At 46.1% G+C, this 24,374-nt stretch overlaps 1 protein-coding gene across 1 annotated transcript; it reads left to right on the top strand.

Moving 5' to 3' along the window:
* Nucleotides 1–498: 498 nt before the first annotated feature.
* LOC134603605 (vitelline membrane outer layer protein 1 homolog) lies at nt 499–22,697 on the top strand. Its single transcript, XM_063449729.1, has 3 exons — nt 499–648; nt 6,140–6,252; nt 22,222–22,697. Exons 1-3 carry the CDS (start codon nt 499–501, stop codon nt 22,547–22,549), a joined length of 591 nt encoding a protein of 196 aa, XP_063305799.1. The 3' UTR covers nt 22,550–22,697.
* Nucleotides 22,698–24,374: the final 1,677 nt, after the last annotated feature.

Genomic DNA, 24,374 nt, shown 5'->3' with positions numbered 1-24,374 from the left:
CCCTCTTGAATATATTAGTTGGGGCCTCCATCAATTGACAATAGGTGGGGCCAGGGGAAGACATTAACTCCTCTCCTTTAATTATAATATTAGGGTCTCTACCTGCCATCCATGGGTGTGGCTGGAGGGACACTTAGCCCTCCACCCTAAATAGTATAACACACAGGTGAGAAGTGGGACATAAGGTTGTTCCCATCTTTATTTTCTGACATGTCCTCATTCTGACAATTGTGTCACCATTGCCTCATTTGACTGTGACTGAGATAAGCTGAAGGTTAAAAGATCGCTCTGACCCAATGTCATGTGACCAGATGATAAGAGTGTTTAACAAGCTGGACACTCCATGTACTGGTCGGCTAATAATTACCTATCAGATGGTATCATATAAAGTATTAATAATCATTGAAACACTCTATAAATATAACAATTTGGTGGATGTACTGGGTTTAGATCACCTTGCCCATTCCTCTATGTGAGTAAGACATCGATAAGAATACGATGATCCTCACTCTTCTGTCTTTCATCCTTGTCCTTGCTGGACAGACAGCGGGAACAATTATCGAAGTTCCGAATGGAGCTCAGTGGGGTACATGGGGTACACTGGATAGATGTGCTCCTGGGACCGTAGCAAAAGGCTTCACCCTGAAGGTAAGATCAACTTTCAGCTCATAGAATAATTGGAGGAAAATAAGTCAAATTGTTTCATACTTACCATAAACCAACTCCATTGCACCGAGCCTGAAACCTGAATATAAATTATAAACATGACCAGGAATAGTGCAAATTATAGAGTAGTACAAGATTCTGGTGAATATTGCAGTACTTAAAAATTATTACTAAAGTGTTGACCTGATGAAACAATCAGCCTGTTTTCACAACTTCTAAATCAAAGTAACATTTTTTTTAAACAGTCAGATGAAGAGCTCGTAGGAGCCGATAAGTAGACCAGGCTGTGCACCTGCAATCAGCAAGGACTACTAAGATTCAACCTTGCTCTCACACTGTCAAATAATGTCTTGATCAATGATGAGATGGTATTTGGCAATTAAATTACTCACCAAAGCCTGGTTAGCATCCCCTTCAAATAAAACATTTTAACAAAAAATGATGCAGATTACTAGATCCTTGTTAAATCGGGTTAGATCAATTGTTGTTTGTGTTAGATCTAACATAGAAAAAGCAATATTAAGAATTATTAGTAATTATGTGAAATATATGTAATTACACAAGGTCTAAATTTTTGCCTAAATGACCTAATAACAGTTAAATCCAAAGGCCACTTGACCTCCATGCTTCCTTTGACACTGTTGATCATGTCCTCCTTCTACAAACTCTTCAATCCCTTGGTCTCTAAGACACTGTCCTCTTGTGGTTCTCCTCCTATCTCTCCCAACATTCGTTCAGTGTCTCCTTTTGCAAAGACACCTCCTGCACTCGCCCTGTTTCGGTTGGGTCTGTTCTTGGTCCCCTTCTGTTCTCTCTTTATACAGCCTCTTTTGGCAAACTCATTTACTCCTTTGGATTCCACTACCATCTGTATGCCAATGACACCCAGATATATCTCTCCTTCCCTGATCTCTCCCCCGCGTTCCTGCAACGTGTCACTGCTTGCCTTTCTTCAGTCTCTAATGAGATGTCCTTCCGCTTTCTGAAACTCAATCTCTCTAAAACTGAGCTTATTTTTCCCGCTCATAATGCTGATCCTCCTCCTTCGCTCTCCCTTGCATCAGTCCATCCTTGCAAGCTCGTCTTGGTGTTATCTTTGATCCTGACCTTACCTTTGCGCTACCTATCCAGTATGTTGCTAAAACTTGCCGATTTCACTATAAAAAATATTGCCCGCATCCGCCCCTTTCTCACGCAAGATGCTGCCATGGAGCTTGCTCATGCTCTGGTAATCTCTTGCATGGACTACTGTAACTTGCAAACACAGACAAGCTTACATGTACACACAAACTTAGTACAGACAAACTCTCTGACACACACAAGCTTACTAAAGACAAACTCACTGGTATACACAAAGATGCATACTACAGACAAGCTCACTAACACACACATGTCACTACAGACAAGCTCACTGACACACACATGCTCATTACAAGCTCACTGACACACACATACATGCTTACTACAGACATGCACACTGACACACACATACATGCTCACTGCAGACAATTTCACTGATACACACATGCTCACAACAGCAGACACACACACACAAAAGATCACTCTTACTCACTAGCTGCGGTGTATTTGAAGCCTACCTGGTACTGCAGGCTGCTCCTGTGGAAGCCCTGGGAGGTGAGTACTCCATTTCCTGGCCTCTTCCTGCCCTGAAGTCAGCAGCTTGAGATTGGGGGTGGAGCTTGCAATCAGGGGTGGGGCTTGTGAATTGTGGGCAGAGCTTGATTGTCAGAAAGCTCCCTCCCTGCAGTTATCTGTGTTTATGTGAGATCTAAGGTAGAAACCAATTGACCTTGCCCAATATAAGAAAGAACTATCAACCTGAAGGATTTTTTTTCCCTAAAACAAGTGTCTGTGTGATTTCAAATATGTACTAATTATGTGATATAAGTGTAAATAAGTAATATCTCTGTACCTATGTAAGTCCTAACATAGAAACCCCCTGGCTGTGGTATATATACATGACATAGTGTTCCCCTAGCTCCCTCCCTTAGGCAGTTGGTGGGGGTCCTAAATAATAAGGAAGTTGAGGTGGATCAATTTCGGGATTCTATTTCCTGTCCTAATGCATAAGTAAATGGTGTCATGTTTGATAACGCAGATCAACGAGAATATACACACATTGGGCACCACTTAGACTGAGTTCACCCACGAGACTGAAACATTTAATAATTAGCAAGGTTCTAAAAGAAATGTCAATACCCAGACCCGGACTGGCCAGCGGGCATACCGGGCAAATGCCCGGTGGGCCACGATGGCCATGGGGCCGAGGCCGGCAGGGGAGATCACAGGATCTCCCCGGCCGGCCCTTGCAGGGCCAGCGCTATCCGAGCGCCGGCCCTGCTGTGTGCCTCCATGGGCCAATGGGGAGATCAAACATCTACCTCACCGGCCCAGAGACACTGAGATGCGGCCGCCTGGGGAGTGAGGGAGGGAGGCAGGAGAGAGGACCGGCGGAGCTCTAGCCAGCAGCTCCGCCGGGTCCTCTCGCGAGGTCTGAGCGTTGCCGCGTTTACCACGGCAACGCTCAGATTTCGCGAGAGTGAACTCTAGCCTGCAGGTTAGAGTTCACTCTCACCACTGGACCACCAGGGAAGGAAGCATGGTCCCTTCCTCATGGCAGCACGGCTCCCCACCCCCCTCCCAGGCTAAAGGTAAGAAGGGAGGGGGGGATATAAAACTTTTTTTAATTTTTTATTATTAATAAAACACTATATATTTTAATTTAAATTTATGTACATTCACACACACACAGCACCCAGACACATACACAACCCCCAGACACATACACAACCCCCAGACACACACACAGCACCCAGACACACACACAACCCCCAGACACACACACAGCACCCAGACACACACACAGCACCCAGACACACACACAGCACCCAGACACACACACAACCCCCAGACACACACACAACCCCCAGACACACACACAACCCCCAGACACACACAGCACCCAGACACACGCACAGCCCCCAGACACATACACAAGCCCCAGACACATACACAAGCCCCAGACACATACACAAGCCCCAGACACACACACAGCACCCAGACACACACACAGCACCCAGACACATACACAAGCCCCAGAAACACACACAGCACCCAGACACACACACAGCACCCATACACACACACAGCACCCAGACACATACACAACCCCCAGACACACACACAGCACCCAGACACATACACAAGCCCCAGACACAAACACAGCACCCAGACACACACACAGCACCCAGACACATACACAACCCCCAGACACACACAGCATCCAGACACATGCACAGAACCCAGACACACACAGCACCCAGACACACACAGCACCCCCAGACACACACAGCACCCCCAGACACACACACAACCCCCAGACACACACAGCACCCAGACACACACAGCACCCTCAGACACACACAGCACCCTCAGACACACACAGCGCACCCAGACACACACAGCACCCACACACACACACACACAGCACACTCCCACACATATATATATATATATATATACATATACATATAATATATAAAATAACCCTCAGTGAGTTAAAGAAAATTAGAAACCTAGAATGTGATGGCAGATAAAAACACCCTCACACACAGCACCCCTCTTACACACACACACTGCGCCCCTCACACATACAATACGTCCAAATATATATATATTTATATATATACACACACACTACAGCACCCCTCACACTGCACCACTACACACATTACGCTCCAGATACACGCTAGATCCCTTACCCTATATGTACTCTTAATCCTCTATATACACACACACACACAATCTCCTATACACACTCTGGGTCCTTTACACACTAGATCTCACACACACACACACAGCACCACCTACACACACACTACATTCCTTGTCAGCAAACACATACAACATTCTCTAAACACACCCTCTCTACAACCCCTACACACACTACGTCACCTATATACACACACACACTACAGCCCGTATACACACACTCGCTACATCCCCTATAACACTATGCCCCCTATACACACACTCTCTACAGCCCCTAGCCACAAATATTACAAAACAAACACAAATGAAATTGACCTATTTACACAATATCACACTCTACACACACGCAATCCCTCAAGCAGGCTCCAAACACATGCACCATACACTTTCCTGGCCCTTTTGTCCTCTGGTATCCCACTTGTGGAGACACCAGAGACAATTTAAAAGCAAACACAGCGCAAGCATGTTATTAAATTTGCTTGCGCTGCGCAGAACAAATTCAGGGCCTTTTTCTAATGCCAGAGCTCTTCAGCGCGGCTCTGCGCATTGAACCAACATGCTCACTTTGAGAGGGGGCGTGCTTGTAGTAAATGATGACAAAACACACCCTCTCTGGTCCCGCGACCTTTTTAGGGGGCCGCTCTGATTGAAAAATGCCCGGGCCTAATTTTTTTCCCAGTCCGGCCCTGTCAATAACCCTTTCCCTTAATCAGTGTAGAATGGCTTTACCCAACATAACATTATTGTGAATATATATATATACATAAGCAAGTCCTCCACTCAGCAAAATCGCCAAACACCATCTAAAGGATCTGGGGCCATTGTCATGGCCAATTCCGAGATCTCGCAAGAGCTGCTGATGTCACACAGAATAAATGTAAAAAGATCAATGCAGCTAGTTTTTATCATTTCTTAGTGGTTTTGTTAGGTGGAGGACTTGTTTCTGTCTATGTCTGACATAAGAACCCAGCAGTTATATTCATAAGTGATGCGATAGTGTGATGCAGTTAACACACTCTTTCTCTCTTTTTTTCTACTGGTATTGATATGGAGAAACAGTTTTTTTATTTTTTAATTTCCACATTCCAGACCCATAATAGTGTAATGGAAAGTGAACAGAGAATGCTAAATGAGTAGGACATTCCATTCTGTAGAGTGCGGCTAATGCTAAATGAGTAGGACATTCCATTCTATAGAGTGCGGATAATGCTAAATGAGTAGGACATTCTATTGTGTAGAGCTTGGCTAACACTAATTGAGGTGGGTCTCCCATTCTATAGAGCATCACTAACACTAACTGAGCAGAACATTCCATTCTGCAAAGCCCATTCTATTAATTAAACATCATACAGAGCCCAGTTAGCATGAAATGAGTAGGTCATTCCAGTCTACAGCGCACTGCTAACGTGAAATGAGTAGGACATTCCATTATCTGAATTTTGACTAATGCTATATAAGCACCATATTCAATGCCAGAGTAAGGTCTCCAAGACCCAATAGACATGACAACAGAGACGGTTAAGAACATTTTTTTGAACAGGTTCTACACTATTTCCCTTGATTGAAAGGTATAAAACACATAAGACAAGTGAAAAGAACAGACGATAACTACACTTCAGTGATACAGTCTCACAGCACAGTACCATATGCATTATAATGACAGTGAAACTGTATTTTGTAGGTGCAGGGCATGCAAGGCTTATATGATGACACAGCTTTGAATGGAATTCGCCTGCACTGTGTGAGATGCCAGTCTCCGCACAATGAGATGACAATCAATTCTACCGTTGCAGAGTGAGTACCTCTGTGTCTCTTCTGTGTATTATTAGTGCAGGGAGTGTTTTGCTTCCTGGGCTCATTTGACTTAAATAATTAAAGATTATGATAGCTTTAGTGTATTATAATAATCTTAATTTTAATAATGACAAGAGGCAAATATTTTGCATTAAACTTTTTTTACTGAACTCCACAGCAGCAAAGAAACAAAGAGAAAAAACTGACCAATCACTAACACGTAAAGGTAATAAGAGGTGTGTGTAACTGTAGTACTTCCATTTCAAACTGCGACATCACAAGTCCAAGTGAAACCAGAAAAACCCAGAGTGCCAGAGTCCCGACCATCCAGAGGAACTAAAACTAAATTACATAAACCCATGGAAAAAGAAACAAAGGTAATCCCCCCAGTACAAGGCTAGAGCCCTAATCCAAAACTGAACTATATGCATTTGTAGCGAGAGAATATGAATTAGATATAGAGTACAGAAGATAAGCATGAACATAAATAAGGGAAGGGAAAACATGGAAACATAAGGGAGGAAATATTCGCCTCCTGTCATTATTAAAATTAAGATTACTAGTACACTAAAGCTAGCATAATCTTAAATTTTACAACATGACAGAAGGCTTCATATTTTGCAATCTTAATGCTGTGCAAAAAGCGAGAATGCAGTGTTCGAAGATGGACAGAAATGGAAAGTCCGAAAGTTAGACTCACGAGACCAGTCGGCTGCCCGTAAAATATTGGAAAGGAGGCACCCGACAGGATAGCAGACAAAGCAGGAACGTAAAGTTGGTAGTGAGCTGACATAGAGAAAGTCTATCATTTGAAGGCCAAGTACAGAGGAAACAAAGCACAATGTCCTCATCCCAAAGCCTAGAATATTTAGTCACCGGGGGACGCTGGAGGCGAATACCCAGGAGTAAATGGCAAACGAGAGGATCCTTTTTTTTTTCTATCGGTGACCCTTGCAAAGGGTCATGAGCCACAGAAATTGCCGATCTCACCACATTTACTGAGCGGTAGGTCTTCCCATACAAAATCAGGACAGAAAATTTGGGATGGAGGATACAGGAGCCGTAAAGGGATCGCGACCTTGTTCCAAACACCAGCTAAACCATGAGCGCCAGGCAGAGAGAAAACACCTTCTTGTTTGAGGGGCCCAGGAATACCATAAGAGGTCCGTAACTGTCTGCTCATTGACTCACCAGGAACCCCTGAATGTGTCCAAGTTACCAGGGGGAGGCTTCCATCCAAGAGCAGCGGGTTGGATTCCCCCCATGGGTTCTTGAGAAGGTTCTGTCCTCCGTAAGACAATGCCAGAAGATTTGGGAACCAGAGTTGACCCGGCCCCAGTGGCTTCAGGAGTGTCACCCTCTGCACCCGAATCTGATGCAAAACTTGTGTTATCATCACAAATGGAGGGTGTAGCAGAGCTCCCTGTACCCGGGCTGGGTACCAAGGATTGCTTCCTAGCTGGGACAGGGGAAAACAGTTGCATAACATTAGTGGCTAAGTACCGCTGAGGTGACCGGGAACCCACAAAGTACTCATGCCGAAATTAGTTCCATAGAGGTTGCGGGCAAAGTACCACTGAGGACTAATCATGGGTTTGGTTCATGCAAACAGCCGCCAGGGAGCTAGCGTTTGGTTTCATGCAATTATTGTTTGGTTGCATTTGCATGAAGGGAAAGTGCTGAACCACGTGCACACAGGAAAAGCTACCAATGGTGGCTGGGCAGGGTAATTCCTAAACGCAACAATTCTTCTTCCATTTCACAAGACTGCAAATCACAAATGATCCCGCCAGGAGTTGCAGGCAGGTGATGTACATGGACAGTTCCTGGGACATTCACATGCCCCCCAGTGGAGGAGCCTCTGTCTGTGGCACTCTAGCCCCACCAACTGGCATCTGACTCCAAGAAGAAATCCGGGCGAGTTCTGTAAACACCAACCGCCATTGGAGTTCCTAGTGAATCTCATCTGACATCGGTGCCAGTTAATCATATGTGGGATTCTGGCAGAGAAAATGCACTTTCAGCCATTGCATTGCCCGATAGTGGAGGGATCCCAGGAATATTGCCTGGATGGACGAGGATAGGAAGCCCACGATCCGGGCCAGTAGGCATAGCAGTATGGACTCCATTCGGAGAACCTTGTGGATCTATTTCCGGATCGACACCACTATTGCAGTGGGGAGGTACAGGGTACAAGACCTGGAGTCTATGTCAAAGCCCAGGAATTGCACAGTTTGCACTAGGGTGAGCGTCGATTTTGCATGGTTTACCATGAAACCTAGCGACTCCAGCAAGTCCACGGTGTAGAATGTGTAGTTTCCTAGCAATGTCCTTTCCCCATTAAAGATGAGGATATCGTCCAGGTAGATGATGCATTGGATTCCCCATGTCCTGAGGTGGGCGACCACCGGCTTTAGAAGTTTTGTGAAGCACCATGGAGCAGAGCTCAGTCCAAACGGAAGACATGTGAATTGCCAAGCAACCCCATGCCAAAGGATTTTGAGGAAGGTGCTCCTCTGGACGTGAATGGGAACTGAGAGGTATGCATTATTCGGGTCCAGTCGGGTGAACCAGTCGCCTTCCCAAAAGAGATCTCTAAGTAAGTGGATTCCTTCTATTTTGAAATGTCGGTAAATTATGTGCGAATTGAGGACCTTCAAGTTGATAACCGGGCAAAGTCTCTGGACCAGATATTGCTGAAGAACCTGCCTGTTCTGGGCGCAGGTTGAATGGCACCTTTGGACCTGAGCTCCCTGTATTCCAGGTCTATGAGGTGTGCATCTCATCTCCGTTCTCATCTCAGAACCGGCATGTCCGCGAATCCGATCTGAAAACTGTGCACGGTTTTCAAGACCTAATCTTCTAGAGTTAGGTTTTTCCAATTCTGGAAGAAAGGTGAGACACAACCAGCAGTCTTTGTGACAGAAATTACCTAAGTTAAAAGAGGAGGACTTACCAGCATTGAATCTGGATCGGGCACAATTTCCGGGTAGAAGGAATGTGGTTGTGTGTGGTGCAGGCCCGATGGTCAGAAGCGGCTGGTGGCATAGCCCCGCTGCCGACCAGCCCTGTCAAAAACACCCTCGAAATATTTTCGGATGGAGGATTGCGCTTTGGGGATTTTCGGATGGAGGATTGCGCTTTGTTAAGTGAGGTGAGCATTTTAACATGTTTGTTACGTTCCTTTAGGAATGTCTCTCCAAACAGTTTGCCCTATGCCTGGGGACCAAGTTCTTTGGATCCCAAATCCACCAGATTACCATCTATGTGAAAAAGTGCTGCCTGGCACCTCTCCAAAGAGAGGGCCATGTTGGTGTTTCCTAGCTCTACTCTCCTACGAGGGTCACTGCCCCCTCGGGCCATGAACGCCAGCATAAGTTGGTCAAACTCCGGGGTGCAAGCCACTTTGTCTGGCAGTATGGGGCATTGGCATTCTGACTCCAGACATTTCTGAACATCCTTATCTAAGGACTTCCTGAGCCAGAAGTGCATGAAGGTCCCTAGATGGTCAGGAGGCATCCAGTCACCAGCACTGGGATGACGGATATTTCTAGGGTCGAACATACGTTCACCTGCGGCATCCAGGAACACTTCTGGATTAGTTTGAGTGGTGAAGTCCCCAACTGTCACATTGTCCAACGTACCCTGGGGCTCACCCGGGTAGGCCTCCTTGGAGAAGGAGTGATCCGACTGAGAGGCATAGCTACAGGCCCCTTCGTCCGCCTACCACTTGTCTAACACAGAAATAGAGTAGGGGTTGTCAAGGTCTTCGTCCAAGGAGTGTTGCCACACAGGTCTAGATACCATTCACGCCAGGGCCTGACTGCACCTGGCAGGCGCCTTACCCTTTGCCTTCTTCCGCTTGGCTCCGTCCAGTGGCTGTACCGCTGGTGTGATCAGTCTATAGAGGAGTCAAAGTCCTCCAAATCAGACACATAGTGGGACAGCTAAGGCGGGAGTATAGATGGGTCCAGGCCAGTGGGAAAGACCTGGGATAGCGCTTCCTCTATGGAAGCAGCTACGGCTGCGAAATCATTGCCTGGAGGTCCATAGGGTTCTGGGACTAGTCCATTGCAACAATTATCAATATTTTGGGGCTCACCCAACTTACACTGTGGTTAAGTGTAAGGAAACTCAGTCCAGCAGACCAAATGGCCATAATGGAAATAGGGCAGGAGAGATCTAAGGACCAGGTAGGAGGTATGACAACAGGTGTGAGAACAGCCTGTGACAAATTTTCTAGACCAGGGAACGGGCCCGTAGTCACGTGCTATAACAGGGAGTATGTAATTCAACTGGGGCTCACCTGGGAAAATAACAGCCTGCGAGAAAAGCACATGGAATTTGGGCTCACCCCAAGCCAGTATATGGGACAGGCCCTAGCTGGCTACAAACCTCCCAGTGTGCAGTGCACCAACCTGAGCCTGGTCCCGGTGAATTCCAGCAGTAACAAGAGTAACCAGATGAAATCCGCTTGCAAATGGAGTACTATGCCACACAGCAGCCATCTCCAGAGCCAGCAAATGGCCGTCGAGATCTTGCGATGCTTGCGAGCCAGGGTGGACTTCGCCAGAGGTCCCACGTGATTTGTGTGGGAAGAAACCAGACACCCGCATTTGGCATGCAAACGGATGTTCTCTGTGTGAATGGACGGATATATGGAAAGTGCTGAACGTTCAGCAGTCAGGGTTAGTCAATTTAGAGCATTTGTGTGTTCGGCTCACAAACAATTAACAAAAACCCATGAATGGAAACTGTTCAGGAAAAGACGTAGCGTAGTGTGCATGCGTCCAAAGACTGCGCCAAGCTCCAAGAATGCCCACGCGGTGGGGGAAAAAATGCAGTGGACAGCGGATATGGAGTCCCTAGAGCCAACATATACAGGAAAAACCAGGCAGGGGGATCCAAGCGGAACAGGAGAGTTCCCCACTAACCAAAAGCCCCAGTAGGTGTCTGAGGTGCCAGAGGGGAAACTGCCTGTCAGAAATGTCAAATAGCAGAAGGTAATAGAGATACCCAGAAGGACAGTAAACATACACAAAGAGAAAAGTAAATGATAGACATGTGCAATTCACTTAATTCCGCATGTACATTTGTATGAATTTCATGCCATTCTAACATTTGGATGCTTACGAATGTCCAAAGTGGCGAATTTCCAAAGTGATGAAGTTCGGTAGTTCGGAATTTCGGAAGTGTCGATGTGCAGAAACTCAGAAGGGCCGAAGTGGCGAAGTGATTCGGATTTCTGAAAAGTGGAAAACAAGAGAGAGGCAGGGAAAATTACGTAAAGGATGACATGAATCTTGACCAATAAGCTAATTCCTTTTGTGCAATGACATTATACCCTGTATTCGTCACATCGCGGCTGCCAGTGGACCCTGAAGGACGTTGCTCGCCACCTGGCATGGGATGTTTGTCCCATGCAGTCTTGCGCATTCTCTACTGCGCATGACTGCATTGTACAAACATCCTTATCCAATTATTATATAGGATATACAAAGTACACATGTGCAATTCGTCTCATTCCGAATGTACATTCGTACAAATTTCATGCCAAAGTTCCGAAGTGACGACGTTCGGCAATTCCGAAGTGCCAAACTGAACCGAATGCCATTGATCCAAATGGCCGAAGCAGACAATTCTTTTTACTTACCCAAATTTCCGAACAGAAACAAATATTTTGCCCATGCACTTCCCTAGTAAATTAAGATAATATCAAGTGGAAAATATCCAAGGAAACAAGCCACAGTATAAAAGACATTAAGGAGTAAACCAAATTGTGATGGAGCAGCAAAGAAAGAGGAAGTACTACAGTTACACATTACCTTTGCTTGTTAATGATTGATCAGTTTTTTTTCTCTATGTTTGTTTGCTGCTTTGGAGTTCAGTAAAGAAAGTTAATGCAAAATATGAAGCCTTCCGTGATGTTGTAATATTTGGAATTTAGGCTATTAATAGCAGCAGTTGTTTTCAATTTTGCAATTCCACATATAAGCACCCGGGGGCAACTGTGCTTATATGAAAGGGAATTAAATCTAATTATAAGGTTGGCTTTATAATTACACCAGTTATTATGTAATAATTTATTGCCATCTTCCACATGTAGATTCTTTCATCAGACAGCCACTGCTCCGTAATCCAGTGGCGCTGTGACTTTTATCACTCCTGCCAACACCTGCCATAGCGCATATTGATGCTTGTGTATAGATGCTCTGCCTTGGAAACCCATTGATATGTATAGAGAGAGGTGTCTTATTGAAAAAACCTTGAAAAAGACCCGCAGGGGTCGAGATGTCCATTGCATTACAGATGTAACCAAAGTTTTTTTGTTTCATTAAACCACAATTTTTTTCATAAGACCTGTGAGTGCACCCCTGATATTATTTGGATATATGCTTAACGCGGGTAGCACCTAGGCAATTATTACCTTTATTTATTCAGTGACTAGGAGAGTGCCAAGCTGTATTTGTTTATATATATATATATATATATCTGTCTTTCTATCTCTCCATCCATTCATCCGTCTGTCTGTCTGTCTGTCTATCTGTCCATCCATCTATTTAGCTGTGACAAACTACCCTGAAACCCTGTTATTTTCCTAAGCCTAAGTTATTTTTCCCCTTTATTCGGTGGCTTTTTCTACTGAATGCAGACCACCCCCTGGCTCATTATCTTCAAAGTAACCAGAAAGTTAAGTGCTCTTTTTGGGCTGCAGCTATTTGTCTAAACGAAAGACACGTGCTCTGGAAAATGGCAGCCATCTTATCTCCCGAACACAGGCAGCGGTACTTAGCCGTCGAGTGTCTGGAACTCTAAGACGTATACCCTAACTGGCGAACCTCTGTGAAGCCTCCTTCTGCTCCCGACAAGCCAGAAGAGCGCTGTTCGGTGGAGGGGTATGCACGAACAAGATGAACAATCGCTACCTATGAGCCAGGAGAACTGTTTGGTATTTTGTTAATTTTGAAATCCCGAATGTGACCGACCACTACCACTTTTCTTCTGGAACTAATTTGGGCAGCTGAAACTTGTGCGGTCGGTCAAAACTTTACCCCGGTGGCGATTCGGCTGTATTTGTGGGATCTGAGCACCAAAAGTGTCCAAATAGCACTCAGATCCCACGACTACAGCCTATCCGGAGATATAGGACTCCTGGGGATTACTATTAAAATCATGTATGTTTTGGGGTGTTTTATGGTTTATTCACTGTACCTCTAGCCTGGGAGATAATTAATTTAAGTAAAGTAAACTCACTTATCTCCCAGACACAGAGACGACTGGGCGTGTATTCCATATGTTTTTGCTGTAGACCCCCTGCATAAAAGTGGGCCATCTGGCTATTATACCTGCTGTACCCTTCATCAAGTCTCGACTGATGTTTGGGTATGCGAACGACAAAGAGCAATATTTCACAGGACTTTGCTGGATTTCCAGAGATTACGAACGAACGTACTGTACAAAAGGGCTATAATTCACACAACCTTACAGGAGTTTGAGAGAGTGCTAACGAACGTACTATATGAAGTACAGGGGGTTCATTAGAATTGGTGGTAAGTGGCGGGATCTGATTCCTGACTTTCCCAACAAGGAACAGCCATGAATGGCCCAGCAGTACTAAAGCCTCAAGCGAATAACGCTGAAAGACCTACGTGAAGCTCAGGGTACTTCAGCAAGTAATAAAGAGAAATTAGCGATCATAGCCAAACTGATGGAGGGCGACCAAGCCAGTAATACAGTAACAGTAAGAAGGGAAGAGACAGAGGTACATAAGATGGTGGCTCAGTATACTGGAACCCAACACCCCACAGGAGTTGATCGTACAAATCATGAAACAAGCTATGGCAGCTCAGACAGCACTGCAGACCTGAGCTGGCATGCATCACTACCAGCATCCATTAACGGAGGACAGCGAAAGAAAGTGAACTATGCTGCATTTAACATTTTTACAGATGGGCGAGATAGAGAGATGGATATTGACGCCTATCTGCAGGATTTTGAGAGACAGTGTGCTCTGGAGGACCTAAACAAAGATAATTGGGCAGCCATCCTGAGCAGCAAATTGTCAGGCAGTGCAGCTGCCTGACTCAGATATACCCGACTATGAGCGCGTAAAAGACATTTTGCAGTCCCGGTACGCTGTAACACCCAAAGCCTATAGGAGGAAACATCGGGGGGTTGATGTGACGGACCGCCTGGCACTCCAACTGGGTGCCTCCACCAATTGCTGCTTACTAGTAGCCTTGAGTACTATAAGCACTGCACCGGACACCATAAGCACCGTAGCCCTTTAGCCACCACAGCTTGGCTTGGGTCTCGCTGTCCTTTACCCACCCTGGATCTAAGACAAGGATCCAGCTTCCAGTGGGTAGATCTCTCCTCCTCCAGAGAGTATAGCAGGTATAGCTGTGTAGCCCTTACAAGAGCTAGTGATTATAGCCAGTATAGCAATCCGAAGCAGATATAGCTGGTATAGCTGGCATAGCTGTTCCCTATTATCACAAGATGAGGCTGCGTGTTGAGGGTGAAGTGTACAAATTTTAATGGGACCACACTTGGCCTTTTATGACAATCCCCACGCAAGGGGTACTCCCACCTTGACCTGATGGAAGACTGTATTACAAAGTCACAGACATATGACAACAGTGTTACAATGCATGACACTCCCATACATATCATACAATCCCTCCCCTCTGCCTGGGAGATAATTGAGTCAAGTACTGTATTAACCCAATTACCTCCAGGCGAAAAAGAACACAATTTACAGGCAACCTGAAAGTACCCCAAAACCTCACATAAACCCCGCAAAAAGTATATCCCCGATCTGGGTGAGCAACACATCCAAAAATCGACCAGATCGGTTCAGGGGTTCAGGATTTTCATGGAAGTCTTCCTTTCGGGAGCTTCAAATACAACAAAATACCAACAGTAGCGGTTAGTGGGAAAACAAGTTGTGTGCCCCTTGTTTGGGAGTGTGTTTCCACCGAAAGCCGCTCTTCTCAAGTGAATCCAGTCGAACGAACTAAGAGATAGAAGTCCCAGCGATGTTTGCGCCGTCGAGTGTTCAATCATAGTTCTTTGCACTTGATGACCAAACACTGCTGTATGTGTTCGCGGCTAAAGATGGCCACCGCCACGTGTTCGCACATATGAGCAACGTCCACCCAGCTGACCATTTAGAACGTTGCGGATAGCAAGATCAATAAGGGCAATAAGCTTCACACGACAGTTCTGGGTGGTCGGTCCGTTCGACAGTTCATTCGGTATACGAACAGCATTAGTCTAATCTGTTCGGTAGGCCCTATATACGGAACCATAGAGGGGAAAAGGCACGAACAAAGCCTTTTTTAATAGTCCTAAACCAGAGTTTAACACAGGGGCCATAGTCCTGAGACAAGAGGCTGGCAAGCAGGCCCTTCCAAGAACACTTTCGCCACAGTTGAGAAAACTTGTTTGCCGAATGGGCTTTTTGGATGCACCGTGCAGGCAAGAACTGGATGCAGAGATGCCAGACAACCACCCTAGATGACGCTTTACAACTAATGCTGTTGGAACAGTTCTTTGATCACGTAACCCCAGAAGTCCGTTATTGGATCCAGAATTAGAAACCGCTCACCGTGGAAGAGGCGGCGCAGCTGGCCAATGAGTATCAGGATGGCAGGAGGGCCGAAAACAGTGTTCCGACCCACTTATCATTATCAGGCGTACCCAGTCCAAGCAGCTAGAGATACCGGAGCCCATCACCGGCAAATTGTTAAAAAAAAACAGGCAGAGTCCCCTCCAGGGAGATATAGAGCAGGAAAGGTTTGAGTGGGAAAATGGGCTATTAAACCGGGTTACAGGGAGCGGAGCAGCGCAAGTAGCTAAAAGACAGCTAGTGGTTCCCCACAAAACTGGGCGGAGCAGCTCAAGCTTAGCCACGACATTACTCTAGCAGGACATCGGGGTATCTGGTTGACTCAGACATTCTTTTGGTCAAGAATCACACGAGATCTGCCAAAGGATAGGGAAAAGGGGTGACCATCCAAAGGCCAAGTTGCACCCTTTGCCCATAATTGAAGAACCCTTCCACCAAGTAGCGGTGGTCTTGATAGGCCCCCTCAGTAAGCCCAGCACCTTGGACAAAAAGTACATCCTTACCATGGTAGACTACGCTACCCGGTACCCAGAGGCGATAACCCTCCCAAGATAGATGCTGAAACAGTAGCCAAAGCATTAGTTAAAATCTTCACCTGAGTAGGTTTTCCTCTGGTCATTTTGTATGATCAGGGAACCCAATTTACGGCGACCATTACCCAGCAACTATGGCGTAGTTGCGGAGTCAAACCCATTTATGGTTCCCCGTATCACCACCAGACGAATGTAATCTGTGAACGTTTGAATGGCATACTGAAACAGATGCTCAAAACTTTCACAGCCTTCTGTCGGCACTGGGAAAGGTTCCTTCCCCATCTCCTGTTCGCCTACCGAGAAGTACCCCCCAGAGTCCACAGGGTTCTCGCCCTTCGAACTCCTATACGGGAGAAAAGTACAGGGACCCCTGGACCTCATAAGGGAACACTGGGAGGGTAACACAGGAGAGGGAAGGACCCCTATTGTGCCCTACACCCTGGAGTTGAGGGGCCGTCTCCAGGCTCTCACCGATTCTGTTACGGAGAAACTGCAGGTGGCCCAGCGATGCCAGAAAAAGTGAGCCAGATAGGGGAGGCTAAAATAGGATCCTAGAAATAGGCCAGAAGGTATTGGCTCTGAAGCCGACTAAAAGGGATGAGCTTCAGGCTGCCTGTCAGAGACCCTTCCAAGTAGTGGAGCAACACTACCTACATCTTAGGGAAATGTTCAGATGAAAGGATACGACCATCCTTTCATATGGACATGTTGAAACCCTGTTTGGAGAGGACAGAGGAAATGGCCCCCAGTAGGCGCCCCCTCTTGCGGCAGCGAGAACCTTCCACTATCCAACCTGCTTGCCCCGTCCCCAGGGATCATGGAACAGGTTAGCCTGGGGGAAAAACTGAGCCCAATAGAAAAGGCAGAAGCCTTCCAACTGCTCCAGGGGCACAGCGAGATGTTCTTTGCCCTACCCAGGTACACCTCCATGGCAGTCCACCGAGTAGAGATCCAGGGAGAAACCCCACTACAGCAGTTAGGGAGAATATGTTGAAAGAAATCCCAGACATGTTAAAGATAGGGGTCATAGAACCTTCTCAGAGCCTATGGGCTTCTCCGATAGTGCTGGTACCTAAATCAGATGGTACAACTCGCTTCTGTATCGATCGACAGGACGGTCACTGATGCCTACCCCATTCCCAAGATAGACGAGCTGCTAGATCGTTTAGCCGGGGGGAATTACTTGACTGCCATGGATTTGTGTAAGGGTTATTGGCAAACCCCACTCGAGCCAGAGGCCATTCCTAAGTCGGCATTCTTCACTACGTTCAGCCTCTACCAGTTTAAGGTTATGCCATTCGGGATGAAGAATGCCCTGGCTAAGTTTCAGCGAATGGCCGACAGGCTCTTGGAGGGATTCCAGGACTTTGCATGTGCTTATGTAGATGACATAGCAATCTACAGCCGCACATGCAAAGGCCACCTCCAACACTTATCAGAGGTACTTGAGAGGATTCAAGCAGCGGGGCTAATGTTGAAGCCCGACAAGTGCCATGTCGGTATGGCCAAGGTACAGTATCTCTGCCATAGAGTGGGCTCTGGCCACCAATGGCCCAAATCAGCCAAAGTCGAGGCTATTGCGAACTGGCACAAGAGCCAGGTAATAGCTTTTCTAGGGACAGCCGGCTACTTCTGTTTGTCCCTGAGTATAGCGGTCTGGCCAATCCCCTCACTGACCTTACTAAGAAGTCCCTTCCCAGACAAGTAGTGTGGTCCCCGGAGTGCAAGGTCACCTTCCAACGGTTAAAATCAGCGTTAAGTGAAGCACCTGTGTTCGCCGCCCCAAACCATACTAAAAAGTTTCTCGTCCACACAGATGCCTCCATGTTTGGGCTGGGAGCAATGCTAAGCCAGGTGGGGGATGACAGAATGGAACATCCGGTCGTATATCTCAGCAGAAAACCTTTACTTTGAGAGGTCAGCTATGCCACCGTATAGAAAGAGTGCCTGACCCTTGTTTGGGTATTTAAGAAACTGCAGCCATATATCTATGGACTTCCCTTCACCCTAATGACCAGGGCCGGCGCGTCCATAAGGCGGCACAGGCGGCCGCCTTAGGGCGCACCGGCTCTGGGGGCGCAAAATTCCAGTGAACGGCAGGAGGGAAGTGCTCCCTCCTGCCTGGTCACCTCCTGGATCCCCGGAGCGGCGCTGAAGTGGATTAGGAGGCGGCGAGGGAGCTCTGATCTCTCTGACCGGCTCCCTCGCGCGCCTTTTGCTGATGCCGCGGGAGCCGGAATATGACGTCATATTCCGGCTCCCGCGGCATCAGAAAACAGCCTGCGAGGGAGCCGGTCAGAGAGATCAGAGCTCCCTCGCCGCCTCCTAATCCACTTCAGCCGCACGCCTCCCAGCAGCCTCACTGGACCACCAATGAGAGACCCACGCCAGCACTCCAGGTAGGGAGGCTGGGTGGGAAATTGAAACTTAATTTATTATTAATTACTTTATTAATTACTGTGTGTGTATGTCAGTGTGTATGTGTGTCTGTGAGTTTGTGTGTGTGAGTCAGTGTGTGTGAGTGTGTGTGTGTGTCTGTCAGTGTGTGTGAGTGAGTGTGTGTGTCTGTCAGTGTGTGTGAGTGAGTGTGTGTCTGTCAGTGTGTGTGAGTGAGTGTGTGTGTGTGTGTCTGTCAGTGTGTGTGTGTGTTTGAGTATGTGTGTCTGTCAGTGTGTGTGTGAGTATGTATTTTTCTGTATGCCTGTCTGTATGTATGTATGTATGTATCTGAATGACGGTATGCCTCTGTATGTATGTATGTGTCTGTATGCCTGTATGTCTTGTACGTATGTTTCTGTATGTCTCTGTATGCATGTATGTAACTGGATGTATGTTTGTCTCTGAATGTCTGTATATATGTCTCTGTATGCATGTATGTGTGTGTCTGTGTGTCTCTGTATGCCTGTATGTCTTTGTATGCATGTTTCTGTATGTATGTATGTGTCTGTATGACGGTATGCCTCTGTATGTATGTATGTATGTGTCTGTATGACGGTATGCCTCTGTATGTATGTATGTATGTGTCTGTATGCCTGTCTATATGTATGTGTCTGTATGACGTTATGTCTCTGTATGCATGCATGTATCTGTATGTGTGTATGTCTTTGTATGCCTGTATGTATGTATGTATGTGTCTGCATGCCTGTATGTCTCTGTATGTATGTTTTTTTATGCCTGTATGTCTGTATGTATGTGCCTGAATGTCTTTGTATGTATGTTTCTGTATGCCTGTCTGTATGTATGTGTCTGTATGACGGTATGCCTCTGTATGCATGTATGTCTTTATATGCCTGCATGTCTCTGTATGCCTGTATATCTCTGCTTGTATGTCTCTGACTGTATGTGTCTGTATGTCTCTGTATGATTATTTCTGTCTTTGTATGACAGTGTACCTGTATGACTTTGACTGTGTGACTGAAAAATGATGCCTGTGTGCCTGTGGCTTGGGAGGAAAGACACACAGGTGAAGATGCATTTTTTTTTTTTTATGAGGGTTGGGGGCGCCAAAATGCATCTTCGCCTGTGTAACTAAAAATCCTAGCACCGGCCCTGCTAATGACAACAACCCCCTCATCTGGTTAAACCGAGATAACCCCTGCTTTCTGTGCTGGAGCCTGGCCCTCCAACCGTATAATTTTACCATGCAGTACAGACCAGGCAAACAGAACGGCAATAGGTTATCCCAACAAACTGAACTGAAGCCCTAAGTCAGAGCTTGACAAAATTTTTTTGGCTAAAAAAGTTAGGAGCCAGTTTTTTTGTCACTAGAACCACTAAAGATTAATGTAATTGTTCTGGTGCCTATAGCCTGTCCCTGTAATCAATGTAAACACAGCATTTTCAGTCACTCAGACGGCCACTAGATAGTCCTGTGTCAGAGCTCTGTATGGAGGCGCTGAATGTTATCCATAGAGAACATGCGCAATATCCTCACAATGCTTTCCTATTGGAAAGCATTGGCTAAGCTGAGATCATAAAGATTGGTGATCTCTGCAGTAAAACTGGCACAGCGTTGGTAAAAAGGTGAGTAAAAACACCTCTTATCTAAACAAACACACAGAATCTAACAGGCACACACAATCACTAACAGACATACACACACTCACACACTGGCACACACACACTCACTCAAAGAGAGATGCACACACACACACTGACGATCCATACACACACACACTGGCAGAGACATAGAGACATACATGCACACACTGACAGAGGCACAAATACACTGATACACTGACAAATACATACACACACAAACACACACACACACAGACAAACACACACTAACAGAGACACACACACCCTGACAGACACACACACACACACTGTCAGACACACGCACACACACACACACACATACACACTGACAGAGGCGTACACACATTGACAGAGACATGCACACACTGACAGAGACACATTTTCTCACACTCTCAAAAATGTACATTTTTTATTTTAATCCACCCAGCCTTTGGGAGAGCTGAGTGGATCTTTCCCTGCGGTCCAGTGGTGCTGCTCTGTTCCTGCGTGTGAGGGAGCAATAATCTAACTGTAACTCCTCTATGCTCCCTCACACTCTCTGTAGTGATGCCGGGCCGGAATGGCTTCATATTCTGGCTCCCAGCATCACTATACAGCGTGAGGGAGCAGAGAGGCGCTGCAGGTAGATTTCTGCTCCCTCGCATGCTGCCCCAGCCTGCCACCTCCATGCAGCCCAAGGTGGGCGGGGGCCGGCCAGCAACAATGCTCCATGAGCCAGCTGCCTCCATGCAGCCCAGAGCAGGCAGCCGGCTAGCTACAACACTCCATGAGCCGGCCGCCTCCATCCTCCCCAGGGTGGCCGGCTACAACGCTCCATGAGCCGGCCACCTCCATGATCCATTGGCGGGTGGCCCATTGTTTGCCCAGCTGGTAAAGGGTAAAGGACTGGCAAATCCCAGGCGCCAGGGTGAAATTCCTAGTCGCCATGGTGACCTGGCGCCTGGGATTTGTCAAGCTCTGCCTAAGTCATCCTACCGGACATCCCCAAGCCAACCCATCGGGCAGCCATCTAAGATGAATACCCTAATTCGTGAACCTCAGTGATTTTGTATCCCTGCTTGCTTCTGTTCCCGGCCAGCCAGGAAAGTGCAGTTGAAAGGTACTCACAAACGAGACAAACAATCGCTACTCATGAGCCAGGGGAACCGTTCAGTATTTTGTTTGTTTAGAACTCCCGAAAGTGACAGGTACCACTTTTCTTCTGGAACTAATTTGGCAGATGCCATGTGTGCGGTCGGTCAAACTTTACCCCGGAGGCGATTCGGCTGTATTCGTGGGATCGGAGCGCCATTCAGACACTTTAGATGCTCAGATCCAGGCTGGGGATATAGGACTTGTGGGGGTTCCTATTAAAATCATGAATGTTTTTGGGTGTTTCATGTTTTATTCACTGTACCTTTTGCCTGGGAGATAATTAGTTTAAGTAAAGAAAAATCACTTATCTCCCAGACACAGAGACGCCTGGGCGTGTTTTACCTATGTTTTTGCTGGAGACCCCCTGCTGGGGGCCATCTGGCCATAATAAAACATTCCTGTTGTGCAAGTCTCCACTGATGTTTGGGTATGCGAATGACGAAGAGCTATATTTCACATGACCCTGCTGGATTTTGGGAGAGTACGAACGAACGTACTATACGAAGTACAGGGGGTTCATTACACTGTCTGTCTGTCTGTCTCTATCTATCTGTCTGTCTGCTTGTATGTCTGCCTGTCTGTCTCTCTGATAAAGTCATCTTTAGTACTAATCACTTTTTCTTTCAGCTGGGGAAAATGGGGCCCAACTTTCTGGTGTCCATATGGCTATCTAATGGCCTTCTCACTGAGGGTAGAGGGCTCTCAAGGAAAGGGAGATGACACTGCGGCAAACAACATCAAATTGAAATGCTCAGATGGTAGCATTCTTGAAGGAAATGGCCTCAGCTGGGGAACTTATGGAGACTGGAGTGACAACTGCACCACGGGTGTTTGTGGAATGGAGTCAAAGGTAGAAGATCCCCAACCTGTGGGAGATAACACAGCTCTCAACGATGTGAGATTTACCTGCTGTGACAGGGAACCAACACTACATGCACAGGCAACAGGGCACTGATTGCTGCTCTCTCTGTGAAATATGAATTAAAAAAAAAATAAACCTTCTGTTAGCAGTGCAGTGTGATGAATATGCTTTCAAATTTAATGTAACATCTTCATTGATTCATGTTTCATAATTATCTACAAAGACGCAAGCTATTAATCTAATACATGGAACTCCTTATTCTACATTTTATAATTATAAATAAATATAAATTTTAGTTCTCTGTTGTACTCTTTGTATCCCTACACACAACTCCTCCTATTACTCCAAATAACCATCATTTTAAAGAAGACGAATAAGATATCAGAGTAAATACAAAGCTAAAAATGTTAGAAGAGTAACGGAAAAAGGTAAAAAAGGAGAGGGGGCATATCTGCCAATTGTGTAAGATGGAAATTGTCTGCTAATTCTCTGAGGCTCAACTCATTGCAACAAGGGAGTCCCTCCTAAAAATGTTAGCCAGTCCCACTCAGGGTAGTCTATACGCAGAGATTGTCCCCTCATGGCAAATGATTTAGGTAAACAAAAAAAATGGTCAGAGTTGTGGCAACTGACATTTAATGTGGATAAGTGCAATATAATGCATATTGGACGTAAAAACCCAAGGGCAGAGTACAGAATATTTGATTGAGTCCTAACCTCAACATCTGAGGAAAGGGATTTAGGGGTGATTATTTCTGATGACTTAAACGTAGGCAGACAATGTAGATGTCAATGTAATAGAGTAGCAGGAAATGCTAGCAGAATGCTTGGTTGTATAGGGAGAGGCATTAGCAGTAGAAAGAGGGAAGTGCTCATGCCATTGTACAGAACACTGGTGAGACCTCACTTGGAGTATTGTACGCAGTACTGGAGAACGTATCTTCAGAACGATATTGATACCTTAGAGAGAGTTCAGAGAAGGGCTACTAAACTGGTTCATGGGTTGCAGGATAAAACTTACCAGGAAAGGTTAAAGGATCTTAACATGTATAGCTTGGAGGAAAGACAAGACAGGGGGGATATGATAGAAACATTTAAATACATAAAGGGAATCAACACAGTAAAGGAGGAGACTATATTTAAAAGAAGAAAAACTACCACAACAAGAGGAAATTGTCTTAAATTAGAGGGACAAAGGTTTAAAAATAATATCAGGAAGTATTACTTTACTGAGAGGGTAGTGGATGCATGGAATAGCCTTCCAGCTGAAGTGGTAGAGGTTAACACAGTAAAGGAGTTTAAACATGCGTGGGATAGGCATACGGCTATCCTAACTATAAGATAAGCCCAGAGACTAATGAAAGTGTTTAGAAAATTGGGCAGACTAGATGGGCCGAATGGTTCTTATCTGCCGTCACATTCTATGTTTCTATGTTTCTATGAACTCAATGCCCTGAGTACAGTTTTTCACAAAATGGTAATGGAGTTCTGAAAAGCTTTATGCCAGGGAACAAACCCAGGTTGGAAGGACTGAAAATTGGAATATTTCACGAAATCCAGATAGAGCCCTGATATGCACAGAGCCCTGATAGACCACAGGACAGACGTCATTGAAGTGGGCCAATATTACCCTGAAAAGGTAATGGGTTTTGAAGAGGTTGGCTCATTTGCAACAATGTTCTTACCAGACAGCTACTAGAGGGAGTTCCAGGCTGTTAGGCAACCTTTGGTTGCCTAACTGATGCTGGATGTCCTCACCCTATACATGGGGATGTCCACCATCGCCCAAAACCCCATAGGAAAGCATTGCATGGGGAAATCCTAATGTGAGCGTGGCTATTGCATGCACATTAGATCTCCTCCGCCAGCTGACGACAGCAGGGAAGGAGCAAAGGAGGACCCAAGACAGCACCGAGGG

This window comes from Pelobates fuscus, chromosome 3 (genome assembly GCF_036172605.1).
Source record: "Pelobates fuscus isolate aPelFus1 chromosome 3, aPelFus1.pri, whole genome shotgun sequence".
Classification (NCBI taxonomy): Eukaryota; Metazoa; Chordata; class Amphibia; order Anura; family Pelobatidae; genus Pelobates; species Pelobates fuscus.
This window is presented reverse-complemented; position numbering and strand designations above follow the sequence as displayed.

Bases quoted from the DNA above. Each gene is read 5' to 3' on its own strand.
- LOC134603605 (XM_063449729.1), top strand. From the start codon at position 499: ATGATCCTCACTCTTCTGTCTTTCATCCTTGTCCTTGCTGGACAGACA. The intron at 649-6,139 runs GTAAGATCAACT...TGTATTTTGTAG, and splicing joins CAAAAGGCTTCACCCTGAAG to GTGCAGGGCATGCAAGGCTT. The intron at 6,253-22,221 runs GTGAGTACCTCT...TTTTTCTTTCAG, and splicing joins ATCAATTCTACCGTTGCAGA to CTGGGGAAAATGGGGCCCAA.